General features: G+C 40.0%; 1 protein-coding gene across 2 annotated transcripts in view; it reads right to left on the minus strand.

Moving 5' to 3' along the window:
- Positions 1 to 324: 324 nt before the first annotated feature.
- LOC149246980 (arginine-specific demethylase JMJ20-like) overlaps positions 325 to 15,069 on the minus strand; it is a 259,009-nt gene continuing 244,264 nt past the window's right edge. The window contains exons 7-9 of one of the 2 annotated variants that reach the window (XM_089458089.1): positions 1,928 to 1,984; positions 1,694 to 1,805; positions 325 to 1,338 (exon numbers count right to left, since the gene is read on the minus strand). In XM_089458089.1, coding sequence (XP_089314215.1) covers positions 671 to 1,338; positions 1,694 to 1,805; positions 1,928 to 1,984 — 837 coding nt within the window. In that variant the 3' untranslated portion in view covers positions 325 to 670. The remainder of the gene's footprint in view (positions 1,339 to 1,693; positions 1,806 to 1,927; positions 1,985 to 15,069) is intronic. The other variant, XM_089458090.1, reaches the window with a different exon arrangement.

Raw genomic sequence — 15,069 nt, forward strand, 5'->3', positions numbered from 1 at the left:
TGCTCGTTGACTGACCATTGCATTTCACTAAATAATTTTATAGGAGGTACTACCCTCTTCTAATCAAACATGGATTGCTTGCTAGTGCTCAGATTTCACCAAAGGAAGGATATCAGAGAACACATTATATTATCACGAGGGTGCAATTTCCAATGTCACTGTATAGGCCATTTTATTACTCTTTGTAACACTTACAAGTCCATACACAATGCAATCAATGTAGAATAAAGAAGATGTGCCATATTTCAGCATGAGTTTGGCATAGACGTGCTCAGATTTCACCAAAGGAAGGATATCAGAGAACACATTATATTATCACAAGGGTGCTATTTCCAATGGCACTGTATAGGCCATTTTATTACTCTTTGTAACACTTACAAGTCCATACACAATGCAGTCAATGTAGAATAAAGAAGATGTGCCATATTTCAGCATGAATTTGGCATAGACATGTCCTTAGAAGGCAAGTATATCCTCATCATTTACATCTAATCAAACACTGATTGCTCATTGCATCAACATGTCATGGATATATGAGAGGTTACTCTGAAACTTGTGAGCAAAAGAATGCTATAAATAATATTTTCAGACTGCCATTTCCTTATAATGCAAAATACTTGGAACTCTATACATTTGACAGAAACTCTCTTATAATTTCATCATTTTCCCCTCAGGTTTGTAACAGATCATAGCCTAAACTCAAAGCCTTTTCTTTCACTGATGCAATGACATCATCAATAATTTGGAATAGATGTTTGGGATTAGTAACAGTCACTTGACAATCTTTGGTTAAGAAGCCATCAACTAGCGAGTTGCCGCACACTGCCTCTGTTCTTTCATGTTGTGACATGGAAGATGAGATATTATTACAGAATCTTATCTGTACCTTGCTAGAATTTTTATCACAAATTGGCTTCTCTGATCCTTCAAGTACAGAGACAGATGTCTTGATATCTGCTTCATCAACAATGTCAAAATTGGGGATTTTTAGATTTGTAATCTGTGATACATGACATTTTTTCTCAAGGGCATCATCAAGGTCATGATCATTAATATCCTTTGACATTCCCATTTCAACAAAGAGCCTGGCTACATCTTTTAAATAAAATTTATACTCTTTACTATAGCCATCAAAGTAATGAATGGATGCCATATTTTGTCCAACATTACAAATGGATACCAAATTAAAGAGAATCTGTTGAAATTTCTCTATTTGTGAAGCTTCCACGCCATTTCTGCTGTATCTTCTTTCCCATGAATGCATGATATCAATGAGCTGGGTAAAATTTGCAAGAGCCATTCGACTGATAAAGACAAAAAAGTCATCAAAGTTCATCCCTGCAACAAAGTTCAGATGCTTAGTATGTTATACTCTCTTAATGACTTGCATTATGCTCTTTCTAAAATTAATATAATAGAACTCCACTTCCTATATTGCTCACCAAGATTTCAAACATTTCTTCCACATATAATGGAAATTGGAGGCAATAGATCAATGAATAAAATAGTTAAGACATTCAAAAGCTAACGACAATGTTCAAACTCAGAATATTAGGAGGTCAAAGAAGACTTTCATATAAAACAAAGCAGACAAATCCTTCCTTATCATGGATCTCTCCCATTGAATTTGTAATTTCTCTGTGACAACAAGAATGACATCTATTTATGTAGTCAGCCACATATATGATTTGACCTGTATTAGCTGCCAAATTGCGTTGACAGAGGCTTTCAAAGTCATCAGCTATGCTTCTTATGTCTTCAATATATTCTTGTGTTTCGTTGTAGTCCTTTACAAGGAGGTTCCACTGCACGCAAGGAATTTCATTTTTTCAATGTAAATGAAACCAGATGCAAGTTTAAAATATTTGTTCACAAAATTGTTTCACCAGCTACAAATACTAAATATATATTATATAGCTTTCTTTACCACCCATGAAATATTGCAAGCGTTGAACCAGTTGTGGTTTATTGAAATAGTGTCCTCCTGTAAAAGAATACGACGGACGTATGTCACAGATAGCCTTTCCCAAGAAAAATCAAGGTTGACATAAGTGGTAGACTCACTTGAATCTAGGGAAGCATATACACAATATGATCTATCAAGGGATCTCTTCAGTTAAAACATCTGTTAACTAAGAACAGAGACCTTGAAATATTTATAAAAAGCATTGTGTGATACAGTCTTTCCATTGATGCAAACAAATTGTTTAGAAAATATACTTCATTCAAAGCTACTACGTTTCTCATGACAAGAAATAGCATATGCCATAGTTATTGGGAATAAATAAATACTACAGTTTCTATTCACTGTATTAAAAAAAGGCTTGTGGTCACATTCAAAGAGTGATGGTTCTCTCAGCAACAACTATTATAACTTTGAGAAATCTACCTTGTCAATTTCCGAAATGCACTTATTAAAGTTCACAAATGCTAAAATAGCTCAATGGGACTGTTACTCCGCATTTCAGCAGGGGTACATATGTACCTTTTGATTTTTGGCAGCACCATTGTAAGCCCAAAGAATGTCAAAAGCTCTATAATCCATGTGGAGGCCTTGTATTATGGTGTCTTAAGCCATCTATGGTTGGTCATGGCCAGTCTCTTTGGGCTATGTCCCTAGTCTTTGTCTATATAGAATCGAGGGGCTTTGGATAGATCTTATTTGGACTCATAGTTTAGAGGAACCCTCAGGCTGTAGGGGTGATCACTAGTGTAGGGGCTAGTCCGGCCCACATGGGCTATGTCATTCCCACATGGTTGTGTCATTGAGTCTTGTCAAATCTAGATAACAATGGTATGTTCTATGCTGAAGACAATTTACTTCAATGTTCCCTTTAGAAGCCCGATGACAAATTCCAATTAAGCCCAGTAGCAATCACATTAACTTATAAACATTGACAGTAAATGTAGATAGAACATAAAATCATATGCATAAGCCAAGCCAAGACAAGAAGACACAAGATGTGGCGCATGCCAAGAACAAATCCCAATGTGGGGACACCCTTTGATCAAATCTTCTTATTATTCTTCAATAGTTCAGCAAAGAGAGGGAGTACAAATATAAGCCAAAAACAGATCTGCTGTAACAGCAGTCAAATCAGCTCTGACCAGAAAGTCAACGGTGGTCAAAGCTGCCCCAAAACATCCTCCAAACAGCAGTCCAAGTCAGCCTTCCAAGGGAGTCAATGTCAGCTCAAAATCTTCAGTCAAACCCAGTCAAAGGAGAGAGAAAGTCTGCAGTAATCCTGAAGTCAATGCTGGCCAAACACCTCCAAATGCCTCGATTTATGTGCCAAAGAATGCGGCCTAGAGAAATCAGAAATCTGGCCCAAAAATCGAAGTCAACGCAAGTCAAACACCCCTGGGTCAACGGTCTGTTCTGCCCAGAAGTTCGGCCTCCTGCCACAGGTGCGAAGAAGAAGAAGGAGCTGCCCAACCACACATGCGAAGAAGAAGGAGCTGCCCAGCCACACATGCGAAAATGAGAGAGAGAAGCCTCCAAAGTTGTTTGACCCAATCAAGAGAGAGAAGAAGAAGATGTGATGAGATGATGATGTCCAAATGAGGAAAAGCTCTCTCCTATTTATACACAACATTGAGGGTGAAGAGACACATCTGTTGGGCTTCATGAGCCTACATTTGACTAGAGCCGACTTTGACAATTTGTCCATATGAGAAATAAATTCATAATTTTATTTCTACTTGTCAGAATGAGATGATCTTTATATCAAAATTGTATCTCTCTGAAAGAGGAATCCAATGCAATAATCATCTCCATCATATGAGTTATCCTAAGGTGGAATTTGGCCCTAGTTGCTAATTTTAACAAGTTTGTATACATTCTTTGGCCATGGTATATTCATCAACCAGTTTTCAACATGGTAGTCTCACAATTTTTCAGCGTGTTCATACTTCCCAAGGAAATACATGTGGTCTTAGAAAGTAAAAAAGTCAACTTAGTCTCAAAATGCTTAGTAAAAAATATCGATGACATGCCACATTCAATTTTTTCCAAATATGAAGGCATCATGAAGACTATGGCAGTCAAAGGTGGTCCAACAGTATGTGGGGATTTCAAGTGGCAAAACAAGGGCAGATTTTCACAGATGGGACATGCAATATGTCAAAAATTATCTATAGAATTAGTCGGACAAAACCCAAATGTCAAATTATTCAATTTCACTAGGATGTTGGAGATTCCCATTTATTGCATGTTGATGTCCTCATTAGATGCCATGTGGGGTCAATAGACATGGTATGAAGGGGCAAACTTGATGTCAAAAGCATTGTTCATAACATTGTTGATTTTTTGGCGATGTGCTGAAAAAGCGCGATTTTTTCAGCCAGCCGATATTGCAGCCTGAAAAATTTGTGATTTTCCCCGTTTTTTCTGATTTTGAGAAAAAAACAGTGTTCCACGAGGATGTGCCCCCCAGGGTGGGAGACGCGCTTCCTCGCTCCCCCATGTTCTCGGGATGGGGAAACTCATGTGGAAACTTTTCCCCACGTCCCCTTTTTTGGTGAAACTCGGGGAAACTTTGGGGGCACTTTTTTCTAGCGACGAAAAGCGTTCCCCCGCGTCCCCCCAAATTTTTTGGTAATAACAATTAAAAAAATTACAAATTTTAACATAACTAAAAAAAAAGAAAAATAAAAACTAAAGGATAAATTAAAACTTTAAAACATAATCATTCACATCTCTCATTCATTTCTCATTAACCCTACGATTTTACCTTGCCGCTTGACATTTTCCTTTTGTTGCCGCTCAACATTTTACCTTGCCACCTGAGATTTTCCTTGATCCAAATTGGATCATTATATTGTTTGTCATCCATTTCGATGCATTTGAAGTGGAAAAAGTGGAAGAATTAGCTCATGGGACCATTTTTACTAGCAAGACCTAGTTTGTCGAAACGAGGTCTGAAATCTTCCGGGAGCGTTTTGAGGCATCAAACGACGTGTTTGCGCCATACCTTTTCATGTTGTTCTACACACAGAAAGCTTTCCAATAGTGCAAGAATCGCGTCAATCGGAGTCCATATGCAAAAGTTATGCCACTCAGAAGTTGACCTTCTTGTTTTCACATCTATAGTTCGGGAGGATGCCGTGTCAGCCCCCATTATTCATAGAAAATGAGCTAGCCACGTGTTTTTGATGTAGAAGACTCTAGAAGAGTTTATTTTGTAACTCTAGTTAAGAGTTGATGTAGTCAAACTTAACCACTAGTAGGCTATCGGGCTATGTTGTGACCGGGCCACTAGGAGGAAGAGGCATTCCATTCTTTCAAGAGCATTTGTTCCATAGATGAGCAAAGATAGCCAAGAGAGATAGGAGGTGGAGCACATAGAGAGGATTCTGTGCACTGTAGCAGCCCACGGGCCACAGGGATTACTTCTTTGTACGTGCAGCCATATTTCTGCATAGAGAAAGAGAGTGAAGCGACCTCACCTTCCAGCTGGGTTTTCTCTTGAAGGGGTTTCCCAGAGAGCATATCTTGTGTATTATGTGTGTGTGTGTGCTTATTTTGTCGTTCTCTTATTTTTGGCATAATTTACTTACATGCATGCACTAATTACAGTAATATCTACAGATCTATAAATTAAATAAAATTGTAATAGTGTAGAATCTTAGATTTTTAATATAATATTATCAGATCGGTTGTGACGATCTGTCTACTGGAATATCCACAGCAGTTTACGGATCATTCCTATTGTTGTCACTCAACATTTTCCATCTACGGGGGGCCTAAGAAATTTGGAGTTGCGATTTTCATTTTGTGACTTGGAGATGCTAGATTAGCGCTGTGATTATTATTTAGTATTTTTTGAGAAATTTAGTAGCATTTCATTGCTTTTTATGTTTACATTTAGTTTAATATTCTATGGCTATTTTAGACTTCAGCATAATGTCATTGTCACATGATGAATTTACTTTTCGATGTGCATTGTGTAATTTCAATTGTCAAATGATTAATTTAATTTAGGTGTACTTTGCATAATAATAATGCCCATTGCCAAATGATGAATTTAGATGGAACATTGCATAATGTCAAATGATGGATTCAATTTAGTAATTTACTTTTAGATTTACAAATTTACATTGATGATTACAATTGTCAAATGATACTTTTGATTCATAATAGTCTAATAACAAATGATGATCATATTTAGGTGTACATTTCATAATTATTAAGATTTGATATTTACTAACTTAGTTATTGACATATTGCTAGGATTTTATTTTTTATTTTTTATTTTTATATATTAATTTTTTAATTTTTATGAATCTTACATCCCCCCGTTTCCTTGAAATTTCCCTAAATTTTGGGGTTGCTTATAAACGTCCCCCTTGTGCGTATCCTTGCTCCCGCATTTCGCTGTCCCAGAAACTCGGTGGAACATTGGAAAAAGATGAATATATTTTGTATTTTGTAATGTTTTCCGCAATTTGCAATTTTTTGTTGATTTTTTCACCTATTTTTTTTCAACTTGTTACCGCCTAAACAAGTAAGGTCCTAGGAGGGGATCCTATAGAGCAACTACTAGGTCAAGGGGAAACAATGGAGCGATAGCCCACTATCACCTCAGTTAAGGCTCCCTACTCTTTCACTGATGGGAGGAGTCCTGGTATGAGAGGAATCATGAGGAAAGATGGATCAATGATAACGCATGGTGATTCCTAAAGCCTATTCACAAGAGAGGCTCAAATCATTGGCTTGCATGCTTTGAAATCAAGGTGATGGGCTCTCTAGGAAGGGTTAAGAGGATACTTAAGCCTAGGTTTGGAGAATATCCCTTGACAAGAGGTGTCCCAGACCTAAGAATCCTTAAGGAGAAGTGGCTTCTATGTGATCCTTGTAGAATTTGAGTTTCGAGGTTGCGGGACCACAAAGAACCCAAGTGGACCCAAACTAGGTCAAGGGTGTGGGGTTGATCAACAAAAGAGGGGCTTGACCTAGTTAGGGAGGAGAATAGGATCAAAGGACTAATTTTCTTTTGAAATTTGAATGCAATGATCCAAATGCGGACACTAACCTAAATCAACCTAGGGAGAGAAATGATCCTCGAGCTAGGGCTTGTGCAACTCGGGATTCCACCACTGGATTGTACTCAAACTTGGAGGACCCCTTGAGAATACCTAGTATAGTTGTGGACCAATTTTCAAGGTGTTTGGATAGCTACAAAAGATTTCGCTTGATGCTCTAGGTGACCTACTAGGGTTAGTCCTAGAATTGGAATAGATGAGTAAAAGAGGGGTAATTTTGACCACCAAAGGGATGCGAGAATTAATGCCTTGCTTCTTGGGCTTAATGGAGTCAAGATACATGTAGATAACGAATTTTCATATGCTAAGGAGCCTTAGATAACTTTCGCTAGCCTTTCAAGGTACAACAACAAGGTCATTTAGGGATTTATACTTTGAATTGCAAAGTAAATGAAGTTTCAAGGGCTTTCAACCTATGAGGTGCCTCTAGGAACATTCACCCACTCCCTCAAAGAGCAACACATGCATTAAATCACTTATTCAAGGTTTCTAGAAGAATTTCGCATTACTTTAACCCAAACAAGAATAATGATAATAATAACATACAATAGACAAGTAAGATAACAAGAATAGCATTAAAATTTCACTTAAATGAGAAAGAAAGCATATCCATTCATCAACTTTGTATTATAAAGAAGCTCCAAAGACAATAGCGAGAATCAAAACATCATAGTGCATCTAGAAACTCCAAAAAATTAGTCCTAGAAACAAGTGTGAAAATCTCTCAAGAGATACTAATCCAATCCAAGTGATGATGATGTTGATTTGTGGTAGCATCGAATGTGCTTGTTAGGTCCCTATAATACTAGTATAACCCCTTATTGTTATTAGTGCAACCCCCTTATTATATTGTTGTACCCATGTAGTCCCCATATTGTTATTATTGTGCCCCATAGAAGCCCATTATTGTTATTGTTGTGCCCTTACATTATTATTGTTATGTCAACTCTTATTATATTATGACCCCTTAGACTCCTATATATAGAAAGGAGGTCTTGTCATTTGTATCATCCAAGAATTGTTAATTTATGTAATGTAAAGGAGGTTGCCCCCTCGAAGACACTGATTTTTAAGTCGTTGATCTATCTTTTCTATCTTTTTGTGAGCTGACTTCATAATAGTGCTCTAGCCATAAAAATTGGTGGAGAAGCTAAAGCACATGAAATCTCCAAGACCCGGAAATGGTTTGACGAAATTCCACCCAGTTAGAGAGTTATTAAAATACTTACTATTTTTAATGGAGTTCTTAAGTCTAAACTTAGGAAAGTTAAAATATTAATGGGTATTAATATAAAATTGGGTGAGAAAGTTCTAAATGACATGGATCAAGCCAAATCTAATCTTAGCCATTGATTAGAGACTTAATCTCGACCATTGAAGACTGAATAGGAAAAGTATAAGAGGAGGCTCGAGGGTCAATTGGAGATACACCAAGATTGATCAATCAGTTCGATTTTCTGGAGCAGGGTTTGGTGAGAAAATTTGAACAAGTGATCTGTTGCAGTGAGTACATAGCAGAAAGGCCGGGATAGTGCCTGAGGGTTAGCACAGTGACTAAAGAGGTTGACGCAGAGGCAACAGAAGCTACATAGAGGTAGCTAGAGACTGCGCAGAGGCTGAGGGGCTTGTGTGGGTGATGCAAAAGGCCAGAGAGCTGACGCAGGGGCTTCAGGAGTGACGTTGAGGCTAGCAGGGCTGGTGTAGAGTCGAGAGGAAGAGCCGAAAGGATTTTCGTGGGGCAGACTAGCTGAATATCTGTCTTCGAGAAGAGGTATTACTGCCGTGTAACAATCTCTGTTGGGTGAGCCATTTTGACACCCTACTTGTACTCAAGAAATCTGCATAATAATAAAACCCTCAGAATTGTTGCATCGATTTTCCCGCATTAGGTTTTTCTGGGGACGATTGTCCAAAAATAATAGTCCCTTGTGTGTTTGTTTCAGTATTTCAGTTGTTGATCTGTATATGAGTTAAGGCTGCATTTGTGTTTATTTTCAATATTTATATTTATAAATAACTTGTTAATGTAATAAACAAGTAGGAGAATTTAAACCAAAAGATGCAGTAGGTATTTCTAATGGGTCACATTTAGAAATTTCAACAAATAAGAGGAATGAATAAGCCTCTCATCTATTTATACAATCCATAAGGGGGTTCGAATAGCCTAATTAGCCTAATAATGCCCCAAATAATAAAATAATGTAAATAATGATATAACTTGGTGACAAGCTCACCAAGATAGCTCCAAAATAGAAAGATAAGCCTCTCAAGAGGATAAAATAGTAAACATAATGAGTCGTTGGGCCAATGAGAAGGCCTAGTGGAGTCCAAAGTGTGCCAATGTGTGAGAATAGGCTCCAAACATAATGAATGAGGGGTTGGTCATGTTATCACATTTATTTAAGTTTGAAATTTTTTAATGCTGACAATTACAGTGTTAGAGAAATATTTGTAATAAACAGGGAAAAATGTTGATAGTGGGACTATCAGCGCTATTGTGAGTTCGGTAATTTGTTTTTAGAAAAATACACTAACAACGGGAGTGTCAATGTTATCGAGTATTTGTTGGTAACTAGAGTATCAACGACAAACATTGAAATTTGAAATTTCAATTTTGAAATATGCTGACATGTTCCACATCAGCAAATAGGTGATTATTATCCGATCATGTTATGTTAAATCAGAAAGGTGAAAGGTACGTGCTGAAAGAGTGTTTTTCGCCGCCGAAGAGGTATGCAGTTATTTTGTAATCATTAAAGCGTTAAATCTTTGTTTTACCCGTCAATTGGTTATCTAACACATGCCTGAACATCATTGTTTTCCCATATGGTAATTTAACAGTTTCAATTGCGATTTTTGCTAACTTTAATCGTTGGATACCCGTTCGGTTGAAGTTGCTTGGTGGAGATCCAGGATCGAATCTCGATCCTTTCTTCTGCGTGATTGCCAGACATAAAGACAATGGGGAAAAGCAGGAGGTTAAACCGAACTAAACCAAAGGTTCTCGAACTTCTTGAGATTTACCAGGACATTCAGCGATAGTTTCAACGGGCTAGATAGGAGAAATATTTCTAACGATGCACTGACTTCCACGATAAGGTTACACGAGCATTGCCCAAGGTTTCGATGGTCAGTGTGTGGAGATTGGCGGGATTTTGTTCCAGGTGATAGAGGACTTGATTTTAGAGGTCACAACTTTGCCTACAGATAGAGAAAGAGGCTTTAGGAGCCATGTCTTAGCTGGGATTGACATGCCTTTCTTCCTAAAGGTCGAATTCAAAGAATAGAATTGGAAGGCAAGGGTGCGTAAGTCTTGGTTGGAACACAAATGGGATGGGCTACTGCGAATTACCCAGTCGTATTTCACATGTGAAGGTCGCTATAACCGGGTAAACCTATATCACTTTTGTTTCTTGGCTCATCTGGCAAGACAATTGAGAATGAATGCATGTTATTTTTTATTAGAAAGTCTGAAACATATGGTTACTCGGGTTCAGGCTAGAACAAACTCATCTCCACACTTCATTTATCATAAGGCTTTAATTAAATTATTAATTGAAAATCAGTTGGCAAAGGCTAGAAGAACATGGAGTCATTTTCTGTTCTAGGGAGGATTTCAACCCCAGCCCCCTAAGTCTAAACGAGGAAGGAAAAAGGGTACCAAACAAATCAAGAACCCTCAGGCAAAACCTCCTCTCAGGGCACTTCCACTATACAAACCAGAGGTCGAAAGAAGGAAAAGATGTTGATTTTTGGCAACATCGGATGTGCTCTAGCCATGAAAACTGGTGGAAAGGCTAAGGCACATGAGATCTCCAAGACCCAGAAATCATTTGGAGAAATTCCACCTAGATTAAGAGATATTAAAATAATTAATATTTTTAATGGAGTTCTTAAGACTAAACCTAGGAAAATTAAAATATTAATTTGTATTAATATAAAATGGGTGAGAAAGTTCTAAATAACGAGGATCAAGCCAGATCTAATCTTAGCCGTTGATTAAGGACTTAATCTCGGTCGTTGATTCGTCAACAGAAAAATTATAAGAGGAGGCTTGACGGTTAGTTGGAGACACGCCAAGAGAGATCAAGAATTCGATCTTTTGGGGCAGGGTTTGCTGAGGAAATTGAGTGAGTGATCAGTTGCAGTGAGGGGCAATTCAGCAAGGGATTTCGATCCAAGGTTGAAGGATACATATCAGAGAGGCGACAGAGTGCCGAGAGGCAAGGCAGAACCTAGGAGGGTTGACGCAGAGGCAGCAAGGGTTGATGTAGAGGCTAAGGAGGCCAGTGCAGAGGGCCAAAGAAGCTAACGCAGAGGATGCAGTGAGCTTCAGAGGCTGTGCTGAGGTGATTCTGTGGGACAGATTGAGAGTTGATTGGCTAACACAGAGCCAGAAAGGGTGACGTAGTTCCGAAGAGGTTGACACAGTTCCAGAGGAGTGCATGGAGCATCTTTCACTATCCAGCACAAGGAACATCCGGAGTCACCGTGGGATTGTTCATCTAGTTGCTGATCAGCTGAAATATCCATCTCCGAATAGAGGTATTGCTGCCAAGGATATTCTCGGAAGGGTGAGTCATTTCTGGCACCCTAGTTGTATTCAAAAATCTGCTTAATAATAAAACCCTCATATATGTTGCACTTGCTTTCCCGAATTGGGTTTTTCTGGGGATGATTGTCCAAAAATAACAGTGTCCCTTGTGTTGTCTCAGTTTATTTCAGTGTTGATCTGTATATTTGGGAAGGCTGCATTTGTGTTTACTTCAATATTTATGCATTTAAATAACTTGTTAATGCAAAGAACAACTAGGATAGAGCAAACCATAAAATGCAGTAGGGGTTTCTAATGTGTTAGATTAAGAAACTTTCACATGGTATTAGAGGAATCGCAGATCAAGGAGGACTGAAGACACCAGCAGAAGGAATCTGAGGGTTTGCAGCATAGAAGCAGCTGTCTCGAGAGACAACATTGTTCCAAAGCTGAAGAGGCAAGAGGAGTGACACAGTGCAAAGAGGGTGACGCAGAGGCTCATGCAGAGCCTGCGTCAGCATTCTGAGCCAAGAGGGGAAGACGCAGTAGCTGGGGGGAGCCCACGCAGTAGTTGCATCAACAGTCCAGGCCAGCGCAGAGGCAAAGGGGGGGCAGATCAGGTCTACGCAATGCCCGATCATCTTTCTCAGCCAGGAAGGACTGATGCTAACGCCAGGAGGAGCTGATCCAGCACTCACTGTGATTGCACAGAGCCAACAGGACTTAGATTCTTCAGTTGCCGAGGCTAAGGGAGCTGTGAAAATTGTGATTTGAGGAGCTGGTGGGACGTTGTTTCTGTCTATGCAGAACAATGTCTAAGGAGACAACCAAGGTAGAGGGAAGCACTACCTCGACGGATTTCAAGCCAAGAAATCCAGATCTAAGTTGCAGCAACAAAGGGGGATTGGAGAGGAGTAATTCGACAGTTTGCAAGAAGATTTCTAGGAGGGAAGTCGAGACTCAGAGGGAGTCTAGAAGAGGAGCAGAGATGGCAATGAACAGATTGAGGGATCAACACAGATTGGACGGGGCCTCCAATTTTGTCATCTGGAAGGCCAGGATCCTAGCAATCCTGGATAAACACCGCATCAAGGACTATGCCTTGAAAATTGTAGTTGTCCCAGTTGACCCAAATGCAAATGAGAAGTATGAGGAGGCCATGGTGAAGGCGAAATGCATGATCCTAGACGAGGTCAAGGATCATGTCATACCACATATTGCTAAGAAGAACACAGCAAATGAGATGTGGCAGATGTTGACCACCTTATACCAAGGCTCTTCCATGCAGCGGAAGATGCTATTGGAAAATTAGCTGAGGTCATATCAGATGCAAAAAGGAGAGGAGATAGATCACTTCCTCCTCAGGTTGCAAGGAATTCGCGACCAGCTTACTTTTGTGGGGTCTACATTGGATCCAGAGTTTATGGTCAGGACTGCTCTGAATGCAGTCTCCGAGGACTGGGAGACGTTTGTCCAAAGCATTTTGGGCAGAGCAACTCTCCCTAGTTGGGAGGAGATGTGGGCAACTCTTTGACAGGAAGAGATTAGGAGGTTGACCAAGGTGGGGAGTAGGTAAGGGAGTTCGAGTCAAGAAAGAGGAGGAGGATGCAGCGCTAGCATTTGCAGGACAGCAGGGGGTTCAGAAGAGGAAGAAGAAAGATATCTCCAAGGTCAAGTGCTTCAACTGTGGGGAGCTGAGACATTATGCATCTTAGTGCCCCAAGAAGAAACACAAGGGAGAAGCTTCCGACTCAAAGGCAGCTCCAGTAAAGGTGGAGAAGGATGTCGAGCTGGTGACGATTGTGCCATGAGTGCTCATGCGCCTCTAGAGAAGAGGTGGGGAGACATCGAGTTGTAGTCATGAGGACTACATGCTGTGAGCAGGATCCTTGAGGTGCCCAAACTTTTGGATCACATATGGCTACAGGAGCCTTTAACAACAGTAGCATGATGACCGGTGTCGGGTGGAGCAAGGTGTGATGGAGCGGCAAGGCAGTGCTAGAGTGCAGAAGTCTGTAATAGTGCAGTGGAGGTTGCAACAGTGCGAGAGGCACAGAAGAGGTTGCAGCAGCGCAGTGGCAGCAGAGGGAGCAAAGGTTAGTAGCAGAGGTAGCTTCAACATCAAGAGGCTTCTAGACTAACCAGGATGTCAGTGTTTGGGTGAAGTCAGTTACTTACTTCTCAGTAACTGAGTTGTAGTGCAGCAGTTAGCAGTGGCAGTGCTATGGGCAGCATGATGCAGCATGTTGAGAGGGAGCTGCAATACAAATGTAACAGTGGCAGTGGCAGTGTCATGGGCAGCAGTACAGGGCGCAACAGTGCAGAGGATGTGAGGCAGCAGGCCAAGCATCAGCACAGGTACCGATGCGGAGGATCAGTGTGATGTTTTCTATGGAAAAGCATTAATAGAGCACATTCATCGCTAAGAGGGAGTGTTGATTTTTGGTAGCAGTGGATGTGCTCTAGCCATGAAATCTGGTGGAGAGGCTAAGGTACATGAGATCTCCAAGACCCAAATCGTTTGGAGAAATTCTACCCAGATGAAGAGATATTAAAATAATTAATGTTTTTAATGGAGTTCCTAAGTCTAAACTTTAGGAAAATTAAAATATTAATGTGTATTAATATAAAATGAGTGAGAAAGTTCTAAATAACAAGGATCAAGCCACATCTAATCTTAGTCATTGATTCGTCAACGAGATAAGTATAAGAGGAGGCTTGACGGTCAGTTGGAGACACGACAAGGGAGATCAAGAATTTGATTTTCTGGGGCAGGTTCTGCTGAGGAAATCGAGTGAGTGATCAGTTGCAACTTGCAGCGAGGGGCAGTTTAGCAAGGGATTTCGATCCAAGCCCGAAGGATACATATCAGAGAGACAACAGAGTGTCAGAAGAGGCAGCGTAGAGCCTAGGAGGGCTGACGCAGAGGCAGCAAGGGTTGACGCAAAGGCTAAGGAGACTAGTGCAGAGGACACAGAGGGCCAAAGAAGCTGACGCAAAGGCCGTAGAGGCTGACGCATAGGATGCAGTGAGCTTCAAAGGTTGTGCTAAGGTGATTCAGTGGGGCAGACTGAGAGCTGATTGGCAAAGGTAGAACCAAAAAGGGTGACGCAGTTCCGAAGAGGGTGACGCAATTCCAGAGGAGTGTGCGGAGCAGCTTTCGCTGTCCAGCACAATGAACAACTGAAGTCACTGTGGGATTGTTCATCTGGTTGTTGATCAGTCGGAATATCTATCTCCAGATGGAGGTATTGCTGCCAAAGATATTCTCTGAAGGGTGAGTCATTTCTAGCACCCTAGTTGTATTCAAAAATCTGCTTAATAATAAAACCCTCATATTTGTTGCACCTGTTTTCCCAAAGGGTTTTTCCAATGACGATTGTCCAAAAATAATGGTGTCCCTTGTGTTGTCTCAGTTTATTTCAGTTGTTGATCTGTATATTTGTGAAGGTTGCATTTGTGTTTACTTTGGTATTTATGCATTTAAATAG

This window comes from Pinus tabuliformis, chromosome 7 (genome assembly GCF_031772625.1).
Source record: "Pinus tabuliformis cultivar Carrire ecotype Pingquan chromosome 7, CPIR1, whole genome shotgun sequence".
NCBI classification, from domain to species: Eukaryota; Viridiplantae; Streptophyta; class Pinopsida; order Pinales; family Pinaceae; genus Pinus; species Pinus tabuliformis.